The sequence below is a fragment of the Conger conger genome, chromosome 17 (assembly GCF_963514075.1).
Source record: "Conger conger chromosome 17, fConCon1.1, whole genome shotgun sequence".
Taxonomy (NCBI): domain Eukaryota; kingdom Metazoa; phylum Chordata; class Actinopteri; order Anguilliformes; family Congridae; genus Conger; species Conger conger.
Genome location: NC_083776.1, coordinates 12892748 through 12918606, shown reverse-complemented (window position 1 = coordinate 12918606; position 25859 = coordinate 12892748). Strand labels below are relative to the sequence as shown.

Here is a 25859-nt window from a genome sequence, read left to right as displayed (position 1 = left end):
TCTTGTCGTCTTTTGACTGCACAACCAGGTGGTCTAGAACCTGCAGTCATACCCGTTTCAGGAGCAGTTTGAGCTAGGCATTTAGCCTACTGTGATAGCTTGCTGTGCTACCCCATTTAACTGAAAAAGCTATACCTAGGTAACAAACTTGCAAAATACAGAAGATAACAATTAGCTAAAGATATATGCAATGATTTTGCCCATAAGCAAGCTAGCTAGCGAAGGTTAGCAACAATAAACTCAAATAATAGCTTGCAAATATTTCTATCTGTTAACTCTTCTAGTACTTTCCTCTCATTAAGAAACTATTGGGATTTAAATATGTTCTACTTATAGCAGGATAGCATGACAGTGAGAGAGATGACGATAAAATGAATGGAAGAGAAAAAGTGAGTAATGGGGAAAGAAATAGCAAGATTGAGAGTGAAAAAGAGTACTGCTGAGGGCCCAGAAATAGAGCAAAAAAGTTACACTTTCTCCCTCAGGGATTAATAATTGTTTACAGGTACCTACTGTGGCTTTCTGGGATCATGTTTGTACAACATGCTATTGCTATTTTCCCTCTCTTATCTTTTTTCTTGTTTCCTTCCCTCCTTTGTCTCTTTCTTGCCAGTAGGAAATCGGTGAGCATTATTCATCCCTGCCTGTAATGGCTAATCCCCTCCCAAAGCACCTTAGCAACGCCGGGAATTGGAGAAGCAAAAAAAAAAAAAAAATAAATAAAACCTGTACTTTACTTTGGCTCATAACAGCAAGAGAGAAAAGCACACTAATACATTGTTAGATGTTCAGGTTTTTTTTTTTCCTTTTTCTTTTTTCTTTTAGAGCATTACAAGACACTCTGCCATTGTGCAATACCTCTGGGTGACACTGCAGTAAATGGGGAGGTATACTGCCGGCATTTAATGCCAACATCTCTGTAATAAATTCAGGCAGTAACCTGTTCAGCTCATTATCCTCCATTAAATGGAGGACGTTCTTGATCTTCTGATCCTGCCTTCCTGTGTCTGTCTCCTTTGGAGTTGGGGTAGAGTGTGTCTGTGTGTGTGTGTGTGTGTGTGTGTGTGTGTGTGTGTGTGCGCGTGTATTGGGGCGAGGGGGGCTTCTGTGTTTGAGATGTGCATGTACAGTGGGGTGCAAAAATTTGGGCACCCCTGGTTTAAATGTCTGTTACAATTAATCTTTATGTGATTGAAAGCAAACTTGAATTTCTAACTGGTACAGACTTAAACGTGATACCTTTCTGCAAATTTTAAAGCAAGATTGCTTTTTATTTTTTATAATTATATATACATTTTAAATACATGCATCACTGCAAAAGAGCTAACACAGGTAGCAAACACAGGTATTGCGGTTCACAGGACAATACAATGTACTTTAAACAACAAGAGTTGCCAGAAAGAACAAAAAATTTAATTAAGCATCTGAAGTAAGTAAAAACATTGAGAAGCCTGAAGCCTTTTGGAACAATGTGTTTGGACTGACAAAACTTAAATGTAACTTTGGAAGAAGGTATGTTTGGAGAAAACAGGGTGAAGTTTTTGTAGAGAAGAACACCTTCCCATGTCCACCGCCAAAGAAGGTATGTTTGGAGAAAAAGAAAATCTTGCTTTATAATTTGAAGAAATGCGTTTACCATTGTACCATTTAGAGGTCATGTTCGCTTCCTTTCATGTAGATATTAACTTTAAAAGGCTTTTTGAATGTTTGCACACTACGTGTACGAGGGTATTTGTGAGTGTGTGCTTGAGGCGTGGGTAGAGCACGTCCCTGTGGGGGTGTCTGTGTGTGTGTGTGTGTGTGTGTGTGTGTGTGTGAGGTTGCATAAATGTGTATTTGAGGCACAGAAGTAGAGTAAAAGACCAGACTTGACTGAATCATATTCAGCTTGTCAATTGTGAACAGTACAACTTGTGTACCTGGGCATTTGTATCTGTAATGGTGAGATCCCCTCGATCTGAGATGACTGAAGCTGATCCGTACTGAAGGGTTGTGTGTTGCAGTCAGTAATCTTTTTTTGACATTCATGGCAAGGCCACGTGTTTTATAGATCCAGACAATCAATTCCCGCATTTCTTGTCTTTGTGCCAGATTCTTAAAGCAGAATGTTCACTGCCGTGGTGTTTCATGTGGTCTCGCAACCACCCCACCTCCCACACATATTCATAAAACACACAAAAAACATGGAATGCATGTTTTTGAAATTCAGAGCTGAGTATCTGCTAGGTGTAGAATACAGTATCTATGAAAAGACCTCCATTCTGATCCGTGGTATGCAGCCTCACAGACTTTTCAACTACGCAGATATTAGCAGGCCACAGTTAGTTCATCAAAAAGAACGCTCTTCAATGAGAAACATCAATAAGCTATGAACCGCCACTCATCAAACTTCTATGACAGTAGTCCAGGGGAAATATAGCCATATGTAGGTTGGTCTGCATTTCCATACCTTCCAGAACAACCCAAAAATATGGAAAGCTGTTTGTTCCATGCGTGTTGAGCGTATACAGGGTCAAGGCAGACAAGGCCCAGCTCAGAATTGTTTCTGGGGTTCACTGCGCACTTTATATTTGTTAGCCAAAAGAGACAAAGAATACCACCGGCTCCCTGTGCTACAGCTCTGAAAAGAAATACCAGGCTCAGATGCCGGGACGGATGGAGCCATTTTGAAGCCCTTTCAAAAATCGCACTTTGGGGTCTACCACCAAAGCTCAACTTGCTCACATTCCCAGGCACTACTCACAAATACAAAAAATATTCATAAAAAGCACCTGGCAGAATAGGGACTTCCTCAGTTTAATACAGCAATGACACACAGACATACTTGCTGCCTGACAGTGGGCGAGATAACAGAAAGGGGGAAAACATTACGTGATGCACCTCTGCTCAGATATCATATATTCTTTTCATTTACCCACGTGTTTATTCAACAGACACTTTTTAATCATTTCAATTTCATTCTTTTACTGTCAAGTACTGTCAACTGCTGCTCCCTAACCACCCGATTTCGTATTTCAAGACTAACAATGAAATACTTCTGTATGTGTTTACAAAAGACATAGGCCACCTCTCTTGAAATAATTCATATCTGCCCTGGTTGTAGCATTATCGATTATCTGGACGTTTTACCTGAATTATGTGAAATTTTAAGAAGACCTTTTATCTTAATTATTTTCACCTTTGTTAATGCCACACTAACGCACATCATTGCAGGGGCATATTTTTTTCCAGTTTGAAAATGAAAAGTTTGAAGATTTCTAACTTTTATTTCTCCTAGAAATGTCAACAGGAATAAAAGGAATATAGATCTGCTTTAGAGAATTGGGCTGAGGTAATGCTAAACAACAAGCGCAAAAATAAGAAAATCAATTTAATTCACCATCTAGATATCTGCTTCAATTTAAGTGCACCCCATCAATTCAAAGTTAATGCGTTTCTTCATTGGAGTAGAAATATATTTATTTTAAAAGCAAAAAGTTTGTTGTTCACTTCACTCAGAAATGTTTTTCCCCCACAGTAAGGTGGGCAGGTTGTTCACATAGGTTTGGAGACTTCCATCCATCCATCCATTATCTGAACCCGCTTATCCTGATCAGGGTCGCAGGGGGGCTGGAGCCTATCCCAGCATACATTGGGCGAAAGGCAGGAATACACCCTGGACAGGTCGCCAGTCTATTGCAGGGCACACACACCATTCACTCACACACTCATACCTACGGGCAATTTTACACTCTCCAATCAGCCTAACGTGCATGTCTTTGGACTGTGGGAGGAAACCGGAGTACCCAGAGGAAACCCATGCAGACACGGGGAGAACATGCAAACTCCAGACAGAGAGGCCCCGGCCGACAGGGATTCGAACCCAGGACCTCCTTGCTGTGAGGCGGCAGTGCTACCCACTGCACCATCCGTGCCGCCGGTTTGGAGACTTGTCTTACCCAATTATCTATGGAGGAAAAAAGGCTACAGGATGTGAAGCATGTTGCGCTTTGATGTCATTCATTTCATGAATACAACAGTGTTTCAGCATGTTCAAGCTCTTCTGTCATACTTGTGACCTTCCACTATGATAACTATTATTAACTGTCTATGGTCCATGGACTTCAATGGCATTGCTTTGCCCGTCTCTGCTAGCAAGAACTAATACCATAGAAGTTCATGCATTGTAGAAAGTGAGTATTAGCTAGCATAGTGGAAGGACACAAGTTAAGTGTATCATAGAAAGTGAGTATTAGTTAGCATAGTTAAAGGCCATGAGTTTAAGTCCAGGTATCACAGAAACCAAGCTAAAACTAGCACAGTTAACATCCAACAGGTTCCATCAGAGTTGAATGTGAACCCAAGAGGAGTAGATGCAATACAAACTCTTTCCACTTCCTCGGTTTCACTTCCACTTCCTGTCACAACATGGGAGCAGGATGGGTGATGTAGATCCTTTGATCAAACGTTATGTTACAGCTATTGTTGTTTTACAAGTGATAAAATCACATATAAAATCCATACGGCATAAAAGCATCTCTATTGGCTTGGGAGTATAATGGCATAATGTCCTCCTGTTCACTGAAGAAATGAAAGGGAAATAAAGTCATATTGTGGCACTCGTCCTTCAAAGGACATCCTCAGAGTAAACACCCAGAAGATATTCTCACTCCAATACACAGACATAGACCACACACAGACACATGAACATGCATGCAAAAACGCATACAGGTGCACAGACACACACACACACACACACACACACACATACACACGCACACTTAGAGACACATCATCAAATCTACAGTATCCTATTTCTGAGAGATTTACATTGATACGCCAACATGAAAAAGTCTCTTTGCAGTGAAGAAGTGAGCCTGTGGCCTTTCCTACCAAAATCCTAATTTATCACTGACATATATTTCAGCCTTTATGACCGGTACTCATTTCACTTTACAGTGTGATGTACTATATTTTGAATTCAGCCCCATTATAAATATGTTGATAAATGCAGGTTTGATAACACTAGAGCTAATCATTGAATTGCAGATGGAAGGTTTTGCCAGAACTGTGTCCAGTGTGAATATATTGAATTAGCAAAAACAGCTTAAACTACAATCCTTGCACTTGCAAACAGTATACCTCAACATTATACTCATATCAAATTTCTGCAGGGTGTTTTACAAATATCTGGTGAAAGTCATTGTTAATGAACGTTTTTTTTCCCCAACTGTTTATGCATAGGCGGTTGCTTTTCGAATGTGATTCTCCGGCTGCCCTTATCAGTTTGTTTTTCACTCTGACAGATAGTGTGCTATTTTTTGCAGGCCTAACACACGAATCTCTCCTGACAAGCAGCACAGTTGATCCTTCAAAACCACAAAACAATAAATAACCAACAAAGTGTGGGAGTGAAAAAAAAAAAAAAAAGAAGCATAAGCAGAGGACCTAGTGCTAAGCACTGAGCCTGATTAAGAGGCAATGCGAAAGTACACAAACAGGACACACACACACAAACACAAACACACACACACACACACACACACACACAGACAAACAACAAACGCACACACTTGCTGACTTTAATGTTCACCATGTCTTAATCCCAGATCCATAGCTCATTTGTCACGACAGAGATTTCCTTGCTGCGGCCAGTGTAATAATCACTATGAAAGTGGATCATGGCAGGCTGTGAGTGGAGGTGGGTGTCTGAGGAAATCTCCAGCTGGAGTATCGCTGACGAGCACGCCTCCCTACTTAAGTAAATCCTGCAGCTTCCCATTCACACACACACACACACACACACACAAATGCGCACACACACATACACACACACACATTCACACACACACACACACACACACACACACGCAGACACGCATACACACATATAGGCATACACACATATGCACACACACACACACACGCGCACACACACACGTGTACGCAGACACACATATGCAGACACACACATGCACACACACAAACACATACACACACACACACACATGCATACACACACATTCACACACACACACACACACACACACATGCGCACGCAGACACGCATATACACACGCGCACACACACATATGCACACACACATTCACACACACACACATACACACACACACACATGCACACACACACACACACACACATGCGCACGCAGACACACATACGCAGACACACACATGCACACACACACAGACACGCACATACAAATGCACGCATACACACAGAGACAAACCACACAAACACACACACTCACCAACATAAATGTACACTCACATCACAACTGGACGTGCGTCTGTGTGTGTGTGTGTGTGCTCACATATGTGTATACCTGCGTGTGTATGTTTGTGTGACTTTCAGGGCAAGAAGACTGAATTCTACATTTGCTTGACAACTGCTTCTACAGGCAATCTTTATTATGTATGGAGAAATGGGTCACTGCTCTTCTGGCACAATCAGGAGTCAGGCAGGTGACATGCACCATGACCAGTTACCTCCTTTCTGGATTGGTCCGTATCCATGGAGACCGATACCTCCATTTAATCTCACAGAAATGTTGCTTTCCTCTGATCCTTGATTTCTGAATTTACAAACTTATACAACATTGCTTCCTTTTCAGTGATTTCAATTATGAAAACGTTTCTATTTAAATGGGGGGAAAACAACTCATAAACTAATTGCTTCAAGATATTACTCTAACCTGATGGTTGTTGAGTACCATGAACCATATTAACCCCTTTCACATTGCTGGAGTGATTTGTGTTGAGAACACATTGAATGATCAGTAATGAGGGGCAGAGAACTTTCTCTGAGCACTGCACCATGCCCACTTCAACCCCCCGACCCCCGTAGAACCCCCGAGTGAGTAAAAATGTGTGAGGTCATTTTTCATTACTGGGGCACTGTGTATGCCCCCCAGGCACTCCACCCACCCCTACCCAGTGTGAGATGCATCTATGAAACAGTAAAAGTTTTATTTATATTACGCATCGCCCATGGGCGTCGACACCAGTCAAATTAAACACCGCTATAGTTATACACACATTACTACTCATGCATGCGCGGCTGTTTTGACATATGTTACACGCATTGTAATTCTGCATCGGAACACAGACGGCAACATTTTATAAAGGGGTGGCATCAGAGAACATGTACTTGCTAATAAACTGGGTCACGGGCTGGGAGAGTTGGCTCGGAGGCGCACTTCCGCGCGGGAGGCGCGGGGTCGTTCCGCAGCGGTGATCACCGGTGGTCCGAGTGCGTGGTCGTCCCAGGCGACGCATGGCACACAGGTGGCAGCTGGGACCGGCAGTTTTTCGCGGAGCTAATCAGCGCCACATGGGTATCAGCGGACAGCCTGGGCCCCGGGGGCGTGCTCCGCTTTAACCTGCGGGGGAGGGGATTATCACGTGTTAATCAGCCGTCCCCTGGGGTACCTGGCGCTCCGACTCCCGCACTCGTCCCGCTCCCTCGTGGAAAATAACACGCTGAATTACACAGCCGGGCGTCATAATTGACGTTAATTCGATGCCTTTATGTTGTCGTCAGCTCCCCTGAAAAGGCAGGCAAGGGATAAAAAGGGAGAAAAGGCAAATGGAAAGAGGACAAAAATGTATGGTTTGACCCACCTGCTAATAGCAGATTACAGGCAGCCCCGCCAAGGCATATCCCATAATTCTTGGACAAGTGAAATAAAAATAATATATACAGATACAGCCAATTTATACTGTTGTGTGTGTGCATATGTGTGTGTGTGTGTTTATGAGTGCGTGTGAAAGTGTGTGTGTTCACACATGGTTAGTGAGTGTTTCACGACCCCAGGAATATCGACAAGTGACATCAGTTTGGGGTGGTCTCCAGAGGTCCACTTCCATAGACATGCCCTGGAACGCACCATTGCCTTGTGAGTAAATGCGGTAAGGCTAGGGAAACGCAATGTCCTGGCAATGTCCTGGCATATTTCATGGTCCTCTGATAATCTGGAATCATGGCAGCCTCCTGTAGCTGTGATGAGGGACTGCCATCATGGACAATCCTGGAGCAATGCGGGGTTAAGGGCTTTGTTCAAGGGCCCAACAGCTGTGCGGGTGTTTTCGTGGCTACGCTGGGGCTTGAACCACCGACAGCCTGCCCCTGAGTGCCCCTGTATAGGTCTCCACTTCTGGCCGCGGTGTATCCATGACTGAAAGTCATCAGCATAAGGTCTCATGATGAACACACGTAACTGAAGATTTGAAGATTTTACCGAAAGTGAGTCACAGTTGATTCGACTAGGCAGGGACCAATCCCTCCTGGAGCAATGTGGGGTTAAGGGCCTTCCTAAAGGGCCCAACAGCTGCAGTCATCTTATTGTGGCTACACTGGGGTGTGAACCACCAACCTTCCAGATTCCAGTCAAGTACCTCAACCCCAACTTTCATCGCTCCATTGCAGAGAAGCTGCAGGACAGCGAACTCCTTCTGGACTCAGAGAGCTCTACTCAATCCAAATGAGCCTGTTTCAGCTCAACACTCTATGAGGCAGCATTTATGTTCCCAGGCTATAGTCACTAGCAGACAAAAAATAAATCAGACCATCTCCAGTCTACTAGACACCATGCACAGAGCCCATCGTGCATCTCTGAAGCACCTTGCATTAATAATCAACAATCAACACACGAAAATGTCAAGAAAGGCTGCAGCAACTGCAGCAACAGCACAGTGATATCTCTCCTGTTGGTTCCTGAAAAAGCCTCAGCGACGGAGATGCTGCAAAGACAAATACAGAGCCTCAGTGAAAACCTGCTATCGGAATCACTTCAGGCAAGGCAGAAGCATCGTGGACATTGTAGTGAAGTCAAGAGAATGGCATTCATTGACCCAGTGCCGTTGACACAGTCAACAGAAAACTTCTCAGGGATGTCCTACTCAAGTTCGGCTGCCTGCAGAGGTTTGTCCACATTCTGCTACAGTTCCATGAACGCATGCCGGGACGTGTGACCACCACGGGTGACCAGCCTTTCGGACTAAACTGGTGTCAGGCAGGGATGTATGCTGTGCACCTGTTCTATTTGGAGTCATATGGAGTGGAAACATTTGTTTTCCAGCCGACTCCTGTGTAAACTGACGGGTCACCAAAGGGTCAGAGAACAGAAACCCATTTTATCTCCTCTGTTGTACGATAGCTGATCCCAGGAGAGACCATTTCAGATGAGCAAGGCCAGCCAATTTGCCACTTTGGGGACCAATCCATTAGCGATGGAATCAGTTTACATCGCCTGAACCAACGTGGAAAGTCCATTAAAAAGGTTACATCTTGGGAAAGTTGCGCATCTGTGCTTGATTTAAAGAATATCTATGCTGGCAGTGCCACGATCCGTGCTAATAGTTTTACAGCACTACCTCATTTGTGCCATTTGAAATGATATTCACGTTTCCTCAAACAATGCATTAATATGTGGGCGAAATGAATAGGCAACTAATTCATTAGCTGCTATCATTATCGAGTCGCTAATATTTCATTCACTGGAAAACGGCGGTTCAATTGGAAAAGAACCGTGATAAATCAATTAACAATAACGTCACCTCTAGTTGTTCTCCGATGAACACCGTTACTGGCTTTCGGGTTTTGTATAACTGAAATTCTGATGTTATAAACACGTTATCATTGCATTGTGCAGAGAAAAGAGGCCTTATATTCGCTGAGAAACGTTTTCAGTGGTGACATATTATTTCAGCATTGTTACAAATGAACTTTTCTGAACCGCAAATCTCTCCTTGATTAACATTTAATTACACAAGTAACAGGATTATACATATGAGACAACGCAGGTGGATTTTCTGTTAGTGAAAACAGAAGAGAACTAAAACAAAATGAAGCAAAGAAAAAACAAACAAACAAAAATGAGAGACAACATTTTCACCCTGAGTACGTATTTGGTGCACAGGAAGGATATTTATCTCAGTGGAGTGGTGATGCCTAGGAAGTGCCGAGAGTGAAAATATCACAGCACCCAATGCAAGGCAAGCAGGATATAGTGACATCTTTTCCTAATCACTTGTCAAGATCATATATACCTCATACAAACAAGAAAAATATGAAATCGGGATACTGAGTATGCTTAGGTAACATCGCCACGGATCCACGAATATCACCAAATACGGGAACAAGAAAAACACCACACAACATTCAACAGCAACTGTGTAATTATAGCCAATGATTTCGCGGGAGTAGCTACCACAGGATGATGAGGTAGCAAGATTTTTTAACAGTTTAAATATATTTAGTTGTGTCCACCTAAAATACGAATAACATTTATCAATATTTACGTATGCAATTTTGCAGTCACGCGTTGCCATTTGAACTCGTTTTCCAATAGCCCATTTTGCGCAACAGCATTTAATTATCTCAGGAAGTCAATGCAAGGTACGATTACCAACTAGAGACACGTCTTTATTACCATCTGAAAAAAGAGAAAAAGTTGGACTTTTACTTCAAAAAAATAGGCTAAGGCATTCAGCCAACGGCCAAATTTTCCATCACACCAACTGCGCGTGCATGCTGATGAACATACTTTCTGCATACGTCCAACGCTCAAACTTCTTTCTGAGAGTGGCCCAGCAAATGCATCAGAAAACATCTGTTGAAATACAGTCAGTAGCCGAGTATCAAAAGTAAAATGTTGTGCAATATAGTACAAAAATAGCCAATGACTCAATTCTTGATTACGAATAATTTGGATTTCCATTCCACTAATGGAACCGTAATGGATTGCCTCTCTATTCACAAGGACAGACTTGAAACTGATACACCCGAAATAGGCTATGTATCGAACTTGATTTTATGCCACATAAAGGTTACTGCGCGTTTCATACGTTCGGACAGGAAAGGAACTCAGACAAAAATGCATTTGGATGGGATTTTCTCATAATTATTGTGCCCAACTTCATACAATTATGCATAAGTAATATAGGCTTACTTGTCGTTTCCTTATTAACTAAAGAGGCCCCAGTCCCGGAATGGTGGTCCCCAGAAACAGCACACAGTCATAAGTGTTCATTTTGTCTACTGCAATAAGTGTATTTCCTTCATTTCAGCACTTGGACAGCTCCATGAAAACTGTTACATTATCACACATCATCACACAGGCACTCGCACGCAAGCACGCTCGCACGCACGCAGACACACGTACGCAAAGTAGATGTGTTGTATTGTTGGCAAACATAGATTAAAACCCTAAAAAGCATCTTATTGTCCTGACTATTTCAGAATGGTCCCCGCTAACAGTATCAGATGGGAGGATTAGTACAGTTCAAGTGGCGTGTAAGGAAAGAGTGTCACTAATAGGCTACTGAAAAGCATTCAACTAAGAAGGGAAGAGGAAGCGTCGAGCCAGTGTCAGTGTGTAGAGATTACATGTTGTGCATGAAAATTAGTATTGCGCTCAAACGAATACCTCTCATGGCCCCCAAACACCATTGGCTAAGAAACTGATAGCCTATAGATAAACCAAAGGGCTCCATTAAAGTCGACTTTGAAAGCGTTAATTATTTTATGACTTTACTAGTCCACCAGTCAGCCGTAGCCTAACGGGCCCACTTGTTTTATAACGTATTATGTCAAAAATAGTTGTTTTATCCGTTTTCCCTCCGTCAACTAGCAACTTCAAACCAGGACTGAAGAGTCTGTCCCGGACAACTTGGTGTGGCAGCTGCGTGGTGCTGTGAAATTTGCCAAACAATTGGGATCCCTGTTCGCAATCCACCCGCCTTTCTCTGCCATTTGCATAGGCTGTTCTGGTTGATTGACTACCGTGGCCGGTCCGTGGGACCGCCATTGTTCGCTTATCACCCGAACTGGAGGGTATGACAGGGCTCAGGTAGGGCGGGGAAAAGAAGAGACGGATTAGGCAAACTCCGGGACGTGCATGGGAACGTAAAAATAGGCCGCTTTGCTGCCACTCTTGCCCCTCACTCGATGGTAGTAGCCAGGACACTTGTGGGCAAATAAACGTGGCTTCTTAAGAACGTTAGGCCCTACATTCACCCAATTCTTGTGCACAACCTGCTAAAGTAATGACACAGACAGCAAGCGACTGCGGGCCGGACCTGCACCGATTCCGGGCAGAAGTCTTAACAGGGTTAAGTTCTAGTTCTTAAACCATTTAACACACATACATCCGCACGCACGCAAGCACGCGCGAGCGCCTGTATGTAGGTATGTATCTATGTATGTAGAGACATAATTATGCACACTCTCTGAAATAAAGCTACAGTGGGGGTACATTTTTTTGTATAAGGAAAACATTTCCGGAGTGTACTCTGAGACTACAACACTGTTCTATTTGGCCACTAAAAGCACCTTTTACAAGTGAAAATACAAATTAATCATGAATTGTCGTCTAGGGGTACAATTTTATGTTGGGTTTCTCCTCACTGACAAGCGTTTGCACCTTTTTCTGAGAGTATGTGTATGTATGTATGTATGTATGTATGTAGGCTATGTATAGCCAATTTTAGCTTATGCAAGATTAGTTTTCAGTCGCAGACGACACTTTCTGCTCATGTTTAACAAGGAGGAAATAACCCACATCGGTATAGGTTCTGATATAAATCTAACGTGATTGAAACCGATGGGAAGACAAAACCGCGAAAAGACCATGAATACACAGTCAGAAGTAAACGGGATCACTGGAAACGGTAGCATATTTGCCTAAATACAAGATCTTAAATTATCTCATCAAGTTTTGTATCGATAACGCTTATAGCATCGGTTAAAATAGCTCCTTTTAACAAAGTAGAAACGGATTCATAATAACAATTCGGCTGCAATAAGAGAAACAAAGAAGTGTAAATAGAAGTAGGCTAATTGTTTTAATATACAAAACTACAGAGAAAGTAAACGGAGAAGACACTTTTGGAGCAAGAAGTTGCCCTTCCCGGAGTTAACAAAAAGCAGTCTGTCTTCTGGTGGACAAGAACCAGGGAAATCCCAAGCGCAGTTAATTCTTTACGTATCTCTGCCCTCCTATTAATATTCACTGTTGCGGAAATGAGAAATTGGCGTACTGCTGGCAGTATGATTACTGCTCCTCTGGGATCTTCTGTTTGTCCTAAGTAATTGATAGTTAGAAACTGTTCCAATTAAATATGCGGTCCTGGTGAGAGAACCTTTGCTGGCCAAGATGCAGGCGTACATCGCTGATAGTGATTTGTAAGCAGTGCAATTACAGTTGAAATTAAACACTGTACCAGTATGTCAAATGCTAACAAGAAAATCCGTAATGAAGCCATTCTATTTCTTCTGCACGTTTTTACACTTCTTTGGTGTTTTCAAATGTTTCCCATCTCTAAAAAAGTATGAAATCATTAGGCGTCTATGTTTGCATATTTGCGTGCAGCAATCTGAAATTTTTAGTTTCCACTTATAATTGCGTTTCTTCTTTCCACTCTTTAATACATACACTTCTCTTTAAATTAAGCGTGTTAAAAGAGATCTACAAGGAAAATGTTCATCAATGCTGAGACATTTACGAAATGTAAAATCCTTACTGCAGAAGCATTACATTCTGAGACGAGCATGTTTTAGTAGTTGTTTCTATATTGAATTGCCAGGATTCTAACAAAAGTCGGAAGAGAAAACGGATCATACTGTAGCCTAGAAGACTGTATCATAAAAATTCGTAATTAGGAATGCTAAGGAAGATAAAATGCAAATAGTGGGTTATTGTTGAAATGGAGGTGATTCATTGGTTTCGGTAATGGCCCTTTTTAGTAATAATAATATGCTACTACGACTACTACTACTACAAATAATAATCATAATCTTATTTTCTTTGTATTACTAGTATTGGCAATAGAAGCTGCAGCGTCGGTGGTGACATTAATACTGTAGAATGTATAATAGCTTAAAGAAAAGCTTTTTTGTGGCAGAATGGAAGTTTTCTCTCTCTCTTTCTCTCTATCCCTCTCTCCCTCTCTCTCTCTCTCTCACTCTCTCTGCGCACCTGTGATGAACAAATGAACACGTTTTGACACAGACACTTTTCATAACACTATTGCGCATATACTCTGGTCATTGACTTGATTAGTCTTATAAAACCATTATTTTTCAGGCGCTGTGATTCACAAAAATGCACATGAACTTTACCGATTAAGGAGCCATTTGTTTTTAGTGCTATTTCGCTTCCCTTCCGTCCAATAATTCCCATGAGGTCGGTCATTTATAAATGTGCAAGCTATCTCTCTCGCTCTGTTTTGGTTTTTTTCCACCCCTTATCCCCAAAGCCCCTGTGATTCCCGGGGCGCGCAGGGTTTTGTGTGGTCCCTGCGTTGTACAGGCCTGTCCCACTTTGCCACTGTTCTGAAGGGTTCCTTCAGCTCCCTTGCACCTGCGTCGCTGCTCGGTCCCTTCAGGAATTCTCTGAGGCTTGTAATCGGCTTTGAGAAGCCATTGAGTGCGCAGCACACAGAAACTTCCCAACCTCACAGCGAGCTGGCCGTCTGAATGGGAGTCAGCGTGGGGCGGCTCTCCAAACCCCGGCCCTGCCAAATTCCAGCAGAGTCGCTCACAATCACTCCTACACAGGCCTCGCCACCGCGAACCCGCAGTAGAGGGAAGAGAAAAAAAGTTCAAGAACTCTTCTAACAAATGACCAAGGCAAGCATACAATTCCCTCATCACTCACGGCGCGGGCAGCCTGAAACGGGCTGCAATGTTGTGCACAATCAAGGTTGTCCACATTATTTTCTTGTCGCACCGGTGAATTATTTTTTGTCAAACATTTGATGTAGCATTATATGAGTAGTGGTATATGGGGTATTTGTTGTACCGTTCTGGTAGACATAAGATATTCTTAATTCTATCTTGTTGTGGTGGGTTCCTTCACCAAAACCGCTTAAAAGATGGGCATCTGTCCTAGAATGTGTGTAGCGCAAGTACATTACTGAATCCATGTTTTGTAACAATTTACGTAATTTTACAGCAAGGGACAGTTTCATATGCATGTGTGATTTGCTGTCCTTGAACATTTCCTTGTAATTTGTTTTCCCAGCAAAGGGCAGAAAGTTTCCTATAAAGTTGGCATTGCTGTCGGTCTCCTTTTACACGAACTGCGAATTTAAACCAACATCTTGGTGCTTAAACGACTGGAAGAATGCACAGCAGATAGAGCGGCACAGCATTTCAGCTCTTGGAAGAGCAGTGGATTAAGAGGCTGCAAGATTGTTAAACATGTCAACGTGTAATTGCACGATAAGGCCCTCGCGAGGAATTTATTGGCCCAGTTGTTATTTCTCTTCCTCTCTAATCTCGTTCAGCACATTCGTTCTGTGCAATCTGTCTCTGTAATCTTCTGTGACAGAATGGCAACCAATGGCAGAGAGCGCTTTTTTTGGTGGGAAGAGAAAATATGCAGAGGCGTGATAAACTGATGCTAATTATCCACATTTAGGACACCGAGTGCAAGAGATCGGGGTTTACAAATAGCAAATAGGAGCCAACGGTGATGGCTTCTTAGTACGGAATATATCGGCGCCTACAAGATAAGGGGAGCGTCCCATCCCTTTTCCCAATTTTATAACATGGTAAATTATTTTGGCGAAATTTACCAGAACATTTCTCTTTTATTTGGCAGAGTGCCATGACTTACTCCTCCTTTGTGTTTCCAATGCAAATCCGTGCAGCTTTATGTCTGCAGATTAGACGCAAATAGCAGTTGTACTGGGGCCCCTCTCCCATAGGTGTGTAGGTAGGCAACGCGGTGATATTCTCAAGTACAAAATATACTTTATTTTGCGCATACGACCATCAGCAGTTGTGGGCGCCAAATATTTTATTTTCGAAGGAATTGTCTTAAAGAAAAAGAAAAGAAAGCCGCGCAAATTACAATTATGTGCTATATGGAAATCGTTGGACAGGCGTTTTGAAAGGAGGAGATATCGGCATTTTAGCTCAGTGTATATCCTAATAATTTAGACTAATGATACGAACTGCAATTCTAGACATATGTCAGATTAGAGAAAATGATGCACGTCTCGTTCTACTGCAAAGGCCTACGTGTATAAGAACGAACAATAAACAGGAGAGCACTGGGTCGCATAATTTCGAATAAAATTGTTTGCGGAATACGTTCAAATAGGCTAGTTTCCTCGGAAACTGCGAACGTAAATAAAATAAAAAGTGATACATAATAAATACATTTATATTTTTATAAACTACATATCATTAGCCTACATGGGGTAAGGTGACTGAATCAGCAGAAACGGTCAGTCTGAATCCATAACGCTGTCAGATGTTTATTTGTTTCAGGATAAAAATTGGATGACTGGAGTACGAAACATAATGTGATTTTCTTTGTATTTGTAGGCCTATGTACCTACATCTGTTAGGCCCATTTCATGGTGGGAAGTCACATTGTTAAAACTGGTAGCTTAGTGAAAATGAAAATTGTGCTATTTTATTCCACTGTTCGTCAACCAATACATTAGCTCATATGCGAATTTCATAATATACTATATAGGTTCTTCGCATTATTACACACACACACACACAAACGCAACGAAAGGCCGTAACCCTGTGAATGAGTCCTAAATTACCTTTATTGCGCACATAGAGTACCCTACATAGGCTACGGATTAAAAGATTATATTGAATAATTCCGAATTGAACCCTTGTAGAAAGTTAGCAAATAGCCTCTAAAATTGATGCCCCGCACCTTGTGAATTACATTACTTTTAAATGACGCGTGCATAGAGTATTCCATATATCAGATTGTAAGATAACAGGCCGGACGGAATCCTTGCTGTGCCACTTGTTGCGATGGAACTCAGGGGATGACATCACTGTTCCGGTCGGTAATCGTGAAAGACTTTGACTTGCCGCTGACCCCGGGGTTAGTCCTCCTGCCTCCTAATCCTATTCTTTCTGACACAAAAACACTCTCCACTACGGGTCTCATTCATCTTAATCCCCGATGACAGTCAGCAGAGTACGAACAAAATTTTCTTGACGGCCACCTTATTCAAAGAATCCCAGACAGCTAGTTTGCCGAATGAAAAAAGGTCAAAGTTTTACATTAAAATATTGTATTAGTGTTTTAACTTCTGTTTCGGACATAAATGACAAAGGTCTCATTTAAAATAAGAAATGCTCGTGTACCACCTAGTTCAGTTTGTATCAATAGAGAGTCCATCCATCAGTGAATAATGTGATTTTCTTTGTATCTGCCGCACTCCTTATCCAATTGGAACTTCTTTGTGGAGTTAGAGATCAAGGCTGAGGCCTTAAACTCTGACCTCTGGTTCCCAAAACAAAGAGACAGGCGAGTCACAGTAAAAAAAAAAAAAAAAAGAATATATATATATATATATATATATATATATATATATATATATATATATATATATATGTTATTATCATTTATGATACCTTTACCACACATATATAAGGATTACATTTATCTATGTAAAAGGCTTGATCCTGTCCCAACGCCGAATAGATGCTCCGAGTTAATTAGCCGGGCATCAAATTGAGAAACCAACGTGTTCTTTCACTAAACACAGAATCTTCTTCAAACTTTATCATTCGTTTTTTTGGCGACAAATAAATTCTAGAAAAGCTGGTTATATAACTACAAGGTTGAATTTCATGTTTGAGTTGACATCAGCGCATTCACTCTCGTCTATTGTTACATGGTATTTTTGTGTTACGTTAATCAAATAGGCCAACGCTTGAATAGTAAGTCCGTGCGCGTGTTTAAACGCATTTTATTAAGACCTTTAAAGTGGAACAGTGCTGTAGCCTACGGATATGCCTATATTCTTCTAACGTTCATATCAGCTGGAAACGTAGAAAAATGTAAAACACAGAAATTGTATGTAATTAGTTTATTCTCTCTCGTTGTTCTGTCATGATGTGAAAAATGCGGTGGCACAATCCATTTAACATTTTAATTCATATATCAGCTGTACGCTGTTTGTTTCAATTATTTAAGTAAATGCAAAAGACGAAGATTCCTTTGTAAATCAACATGCTGATGTGTTGGAACCAATGTCAACAGAAAGGGAACCGTTTAAAAACTAGTTCGTACCTTCAAAGTGAGTAATTAAACACGTTGCCAATAACAGTTTCATTACAAAGACTTTGTCCACTTTACAAACAAATGTAACACTTCCAAGAGAATTATGATTAATCAGAAAAGAGCCTTTAGTTTGCATAACGATTGTATTACCCAGAAATAGGCTACTGTAATTCTCACAACTCTAAACAGAATGGCCTACTCGTAAAAATCGTATTGATACTAAACTGAAAAACAAAAATGTATTATAAAATAACATATTTACCCATCACAGTGTAACTGAATTGCTTAGCTTTAAAGACACTGTCTTAGGATTTGTGTGTGTAACAATGAGTACTTTAAAAAATCTGCTTACATTTATAGGCTATCATAAATTTGACACAAGCCAATAACAACAACAACAACAGCAACAACAACAACAACAACAGCAGCAATAATAATAATAATAATAATAATAATAATAATAATAATAATAATAATAATAACTCATACAAATCACACATATTTCTAAAATTCTGATCTGATACGTCAACCAGTTTGGCTACCATAATTTACAGGCTATCTGAAAATTAGCCATGAATTTTCATTTGAATAATAATTTGATTATTACAATTATATTAATTGGATTAAAATATTTTTTTCTGCGGCGATTTTTCATCGATGTTACCTTTGGCCCGCGGGGCCAATCTATTCATATTAAACAAAAGCTCAAAGCTGTCAAAGCTGTGTAATAATTAATTATGTCGATCATTACTGATTAATCAGTAACGACAATTACTTATTAATATGTAATTACATGCCATTGCCATTTGTTAGATTCTTCTTTTGGGTACTAGTAAGCTTGTGTTTTGTATATAAAGTTCCTCGCAATCACTTCTAGGAATCGGTCTGTTTTAAAATTTTAGATCAGAATATTGACACTATAGGCTACATTGCGCGTGTAGCGGGGGCATTCTGTCATTAGAGAGGGAACATAGCCTAATATTTTATTTAAAATGAACATGGACTTAAACTGAATTGCATTCGCATTCATAACACAAAATGAGACAAACAATGAAATATGTTACACTTTTTTCCAGAACCAGGGAAACATATATGCAAAATTTATTTAACTCATAATTCAGCGCAATATCATGATATCGTTCTTTTCTGGCAGAAATTCATTTAGTAAACTATTTACAGTTGCACTCTCTTGACAACTTCTAGGATATTACAAAACTTATATACAATTTCAAGAAATATTACAACAGAAAGAAAATCCAGATGCAGAATTTTACGTTTACAAACGCATGTGTAAAACGGAAAATAAAGAAATCTTTAACTGAAACATGTTTGATGTGTCTTCAAATACAGGGACCATATTCGGTTTCGTTAGTTCTGAAAACTCATGGGAATCTGCAAATAAAATCGAGGTAAATAGATACACTAAACTCACTGAAACAGCGCATTTGTTTCAAAACTTTGGATAGCCTTCAATTAAAGTAAACTTAAAATTAACAGAAATCCTAATATTTTTTTCTGCAATATCGTTTCTGTTTCAAAATGCAAACAAAATATTTTGTACCTTCAATTTACAAGAACACCAAAACATTCTGTACAAAAGGTAGGTAGGTGAAGACCTTTAAAAAGAGGTAAATATTTGGTTACGAGTTTTCTTACGCTCGCTGCAGGTTGAATTATCGTATTATTCTTTTTTTAAATATGTGTTAGTGGAACCGTTCCGTTTACCCCTGTTGTAGCGCTTTGATAGTGCTGTGGCAATGCATGAAGTCTGCTTTGAACAGACGGGTCACCAGGCTCCCCCGTGGGCAAATACATACTTATCATTTCCCGCAAGTCCCCCGGACAGGGAGCTCTAGAGTGAGCGGTAGCCGGAGGGCTTACACTTGGTTCCGATTTCACCAGAGACCCCAGTGCGCCGATAGAGCCCGAGGAGGTCGTGTTCTGGTGCTGTGTGTAAGATATCCCTCCGTATCCAGACGGAGAGGCGCTAATATAGGTCTGGGAGTTCGAGATGGGGCTGTACTGGAGGGCAGCCATGTCGTAGCGGTGCATGGGCTGGGGGTTGTGCGGGTGGTGCGCATGGTGATGGTGCGCTCCGCTGCCCGGGTGCTGGTTGTAAGCTATATGCGCTTCTTGCATCATCGCCGCTGCTGCTGCCACCTGGCCCGAATAGGCGCCGTTTGCCCAGCCGTTTAAGTGTGCATAGCCGGCACTAGCTGCGCCTCCGTGACTCCCGGGACTGTCTAACCTCTGTCCGACCCCAGCTAGACTCACCCCGACCCCAAGACCGACACCACCTCCGCCGCCACCCCCGGTAAGCAGACCGCCGGCTAAAGAGTATTTGTCTTTTTTGAGCAGTGTCTTGGTCTTTCTCCTGGGTCTGTACTTGTAATCCGGGTGCTCTTTCATATGCATGGCCCGTAACCGCTTTGCCTCGTCGATGAAGGGTCTCTTCTCCGCTTCCGACATAACTTTCCACTCGGCACCCAGCCTCTTGCTGATTTCAGAGTTGTGCATTTTGGGGTTCTCCTGTGCCATCTTCCTCCGCTGTCCCCGAGACCAAACCATAAAGGCATTCATAGGTCTTTTTACTCGGTCTTGGTTAGCTTTGCTCCCGTTGTTCGGCAAGGTTTGTCCCGAATTAGTATTGGTTTGGGGTCCTGGGGAGTGCAGGTCCGTTTCCATCATCATGCTATACATTCACCTGGCTTTAATGTTTCAACCAATACAGAGAAACATTCAGTTTCGACGCGTCCGGTTCAGTTGGCGCAACAGATCAAGCCTCCACAAAAATAGGACAAAAATAAAAAAGTCAAATAATCCAGTGCGATAATGATACTTCTTTGGACTGTTCTCTGTCTCTCCACTTCTTTTTCACATCCACTGTGATGAAAAGCGTCTTTGAGCTACTTTCTCTTACGGAGTAGAGAAGTTAATAGTGCGGCAGCCATGTGATGCGCTTTGACAGCCATTAAATGTGCTGGAGGCGACCAATGGCGTTTTAGAAATGATTTGATTTGCATGGCGTTGGTCAGGTGACATAGAGAGGTGAGAACTAACCAGTGGGAGGAGTGTGACGGGGGTCACTCTGGCCTTTCGCGCGGAAGGTAAATATTAATAAAGGAGTTAGAAACGTCTCTTCCAGGTAAAGTACCCTATGCATGATATATAGATTTTTCTGAAATATACAAACGAGATTGATGGCGCAGTTATTTCAACACTTTATTCACTCTAAAAATGATCAGTGTGAAGTGTTGTGCGACAACATGATTGTAAACGAGACTGTTTAAAATAAAGATTGCATGATAGGTTTGTATTCGTTTGCGTCCAGATTCGACCCTCACGATCTCCAGTTTTATAATAAACTACGTGAATCATATCAGCTTCCGGGGACACGGACAGAGCTTTGAGAGCAAACGGAGGAACAAATAACCCGTTTTTTAAATAAAAAAACAAGTATAACAATTGTTGAAAATAAAAATAAAAATCTGCAGTTTACTACAGGGAAATTGTGAACGGGAAAAGCAGTCACCGAGTGCCTGGAATGATTCCACCTGCTGCTTTGCGTGAAGATAATATCAACGTTACATATACGAACACATCATTTTATGATATGTAGGCTAGCTATATAAACACTCAGGTTAGTCTAAAGAGCTACCAGTACATATAGTTTATAGTGTATATTGTTTTTACACTATAAAGATTTCCAAAAATATGATTTCAACTGCACGTTACCTATATTTCTATACAGAACATGCATGCGTACAATAACAAGAAAAGGTGCACATTCAAAGCTGCCATTAGGTTGCGCAAAGGCGCCTGGGTGGAATACAAAATTCTGGATGTGAAGGGCAATTGTAACTATTTTAATGCTGTTTATATATAGGCTAGTTTGTAGTTCCATCAGTGGGAATTAGCGCTCATATTATTGCATTTATGCTTCGCGATGAAATAAAAACGCTGTGATATAGGCCTAGTATGTTTTTCCAGATGAAAGTCGCCTAATTGCCAGCCACCTTTGGATTCATTTATACTTACATGGGTTGTTGAAATTTTTATTATTCTGGAATCTTCCCTACGTTTAGATTTGCATTACATATGTATCATTATCTTTATTTCCCACGATTCGCAACCAATGAAAGGCTTTTTGCAGAGTAAATTTCAGCTACAAATGCTTTCTTGTTGTGACGGTTGCTATGAAACAGGTGACTGACGCCCACAACACGTGCCAGCCGAGCCCTCTTTGTTCTGTCCTACCACAGGCGAGCTCTGAATGGCACGCTGAAATTATCGCCGTCTTCGGTGCACATTATGTTTGCCAAATAGAGGGTGGCTTGTAGTGAGGATATATGAGGATAAACCGCAAGCACACATACTAGGCTAAATGACGCAACGCGAATACAAATTGCAACTGCCTGCTCAATATAATAGCGGCACAATTGTTTTGCTTTCTCACATTAATGGCATCATGAAGCTTATACTGGTAAAATATATTACAGGTTTAGAAATATTGAAGGGGTTGGCATACATTCCAGTTTTAATAGTCAAATAAATAAATTAATTACATACAGTCGTATTCGTTTTTTCTTTAATTTGTGGGTCAAACAAAGAAAATGAAAATATTTTCATTTTAAATAAAGAAATAATATTTAGTATGATTCGAATGAATAAGTCATTTTCTCCATAAACATAGGCTATAGATCACAACTAAGCAAACAAACACATAATGGGATAGGTATACTCTATAATTGTGGCTTAAATATGCGATCATTGTTACAGCAGGCTACCACTTAATGTAAAATTAATTTGGTTATTTTATCCTCGTGACGCTGGTCCTTCTAAATAGCTTGGCAAGCGCAGCAGCCACTCATATCAAATGTCACACCTTGGCAAACATTGGTTCAATTTCATACCGGCCGTGGAAAGAATTTCCACCGTGTGAGCGATTTGGTGTCGTCCGGGGACTGGATAATAAGCGGGTGAAAGCATCATTTGGCTGTGGAATATCAAAGAAATCATTTTTGCAGCTGCTGGAGCACGCGTCATCGCCGTCTGCTGGTGGCTAATAAAGCGGTGCTCGGGCATGCCTTGGTGCTGAAAGACAGCGCTCTACAACAACAAGTTTAGGGCAGTTTAAACGAGGCTCACGGTAAAGAACCCTAAGGGCAGAACTTGCATCGCGAAAATTAACGAGCGAACACAGGGACTCGTAAGGCTTGCGTAAAACAACTTAATTGTGCAAAATGCGGACGCAATTCGAAAAAAGTAATATAGTTAAATATAAACACGGTGAATACACCATATATTGAAGCTTTAGCCAATACAACTTGTTCAAGAACCCTATAAATAAATTATCGCTTTTAAAACACCCAGAAGGCTTTTTTATTTCATGTAGAACACCAATTAATTTAGTCTAGAAAACCCTGAGAGGGTTGAATCTGGAAATCGCAGTTCACACTGTGAGAAACGCTCACACGTATAATTCAAATTTCACAGCTGATCTGTTCTGAAAACCCCAATCAACTACTAATTGAAGGGAAAACAAAATATCCCTTCCCTACCGCACAGCTAACGATTTAATCATTATATCAGAGTTTATAGCTTTTAATTAGGCTAATGCTTATACTATATGGAATGAGATAATTCAATACAAGCCTCGTTGAATTGTGTAATTGGGTCAACATCCAGCGATCACACACTCGTCAATATTCAAGCAGCGTTTTCCGTGGCTTTCAGCTGGAAAAACTCAGGGTAAAAAGTAACTGAATCCAACAAGCGACAGACAGAAGCAACACGCCAGAATACTTTCGGTACAGTAAAAGATCACTATTATTGAAGCATCAATTGTGGACAATCACACAACATCGCTACACTGGGCTTATATACAGTGTAATAGGCCTATAAAAAACAAGAACATATGTTCAAAGGTAATTATTATTTCAGAGTACATACCTTATAATAATGGTAATGCTTAGGTAGAAACGATAATGTTACAAATCAAGACAGTGCTTCAATACTAAATATGCCGTTGTTACTCCTAGTCGCTCAGTTGTATGCAGTTTTAGACAAGCCCACATGTTGCAATACAATTTACCTTTTAAGATCTGCAATTGGATTTTCACCGCCGATAATACTTCCGGAGATATGTTTTTTTTTCTTCCCTTCTTCAATAAACACAGGGTCAGTGAAGCTGCAGCTGCGCTTAAATTCCATTGAACTGTCGAGACATTGGTCATTTTCTCCACGATGATCAGCTCGTGTTGCATAATAAAAAAATCCGTGTTTTATCATCTTAATGTGATTTTAGCTCTAAAAACCGGCGCTATCAGAAACTGTAATTAATAAGACCACGTCCCCCTCTGTCGAAAATGATTCATGATTTCCAAAGCTCCGACACTAACATATATTACTATAGCCTACTGTAAATAAAAAATAACAGATTTGGGGCATACATAGGCCTATTGTAAAATCAGGACATTCATTAATTACCTATATTTTACAACATTCCAGTTTTGTTTAGCAACCGCCTACATATTGAAACCACGTTTCAGGTCATATTGCAAGATTGCCAGCCTTATCTAATCTCACATTGCTATAACGTGATTGAAACGTTCGTCCAAGTTTTGTTCAACAAGTATTATACATTTTCAGCCAGTTCATTTATTTTCAAGATTTCTACACCAATATGTTTTTACATTTCACGTTAACCGGTTTAATAAATTATTTATTTGCATACGATTTCAATTCAGCAAATTAAGTTATGGCAATTATATGAACAACGCAATTCTTTATTTAATGCACATTTCCACAATGCTTTTCATATTTTGCCGTTAACGTGTTGATGGAAAAGTTTTTTATTTTTTTTATTTATGAATGTTTTATCCGAATCCCTGCATCCGTCACTAAGACGCTAACGACGACGATTACAACAATACGAGTCATATTTACTGATATTTTTTTAATTTGTATCAACTCACAAAGAAAAAGAGGAAATGGTAAACTCGTAACGAGATTTAAATATAGTATGTTAAACTTTACATATCCACTTAATTTCAAGGACATAGAGTTTACGCGGCTCATTCCATTGCTTTTTACGCGCTCTTGGTACATTTACTATTGTGTTCATTATCGCTTAGTTCGAAATTGTATCGGTTCTTTGTGTCCGGCTTGCTAAATAATATGCACTTTCTGTTGGCGCACGCGATGGGTGCAAGGGTCGTTACCGTTATCCCCTCCCCCTTTGATTGGGAGCAACAGCTTGGATCATTTAAACCTGATTAAGAAGGCCGAATTTTATACCCCCGCGTCCTTACTGGTTTTCAAATATCACTAAAACCATTTAGCACATCGAACAAGGTCTACAAATATAATGCACCTATGGTTAAATAATAGCCTACATAATCCAACCATTTTTTTACCTTGAGAGCCAATATTCTTCTAGGTTTCCGGTGCAAACACACTAATTTCTAATTATACACTGCGGTTCTATTGAATTATAACTCGTTTCATTTATTTGTTCGTACAATTTCACTTAAAATGACTAATAGTTTAAAGATTATATAATAGATTAAAATGTGTATATCTGTAAATAACTAAATTTACAGTGTTCCCCCCCCCAAAAAAAAGTAAAATGAATGACTGATTGAGGGCTAACACGCTCAGATGGAGTTTCTCAACCTCTCAATCCCCTATGGCAAAGGCATAGTCTCTTGAACTTTTCAGAAGGCCACCATCTGTCAAGCACCGGTGGATGCCTCGCAGAGCAAGTTATTAAGGTACTGTTTTTGTATGTGTTGTTGTTGGTGGT

The 25859-nt window shown here is 40.7% G+C and overlaps 1 protein-coding gene and 1 long non-coding RNA gene across 3 annotated transcripts in view; both read right to left on the bottom strand.

The window, feature by feature from the left end:
* Positions 1-6949: 6949 nt before the first annotated feature.
* LOC133116408 (uncharacterized) overlaps positions 6950-25859 on the bottom strand; it is a 64209-nt gene continuing 45299 nt past the window's right edge. For both annotated transcript variants that reach the window (XR_009705863.1, XR_009705862.1), the window contains one exon: positions 6950-7381. This is a non-coding gene — a long non-coding RNA (uncharacterized LOC133116408). The remainder of the gene's footprint in view (positions 7382-25859) is intronic.
* Positions 17844-20981, bottom strand: LOC133116398 (transcription factor Sox-1a). Its single transcript, XM_061225889.1, has one exon. The coding sequence runs from the start codon at positions 20750-20752 to the stop codon at positions 19745-19747; it is 1008 nt and encodes a 335-aa protein (XP_061081873.1). The 5' UTR covers positions 20753-20981; the 3' UTR covers positions 17844-19744.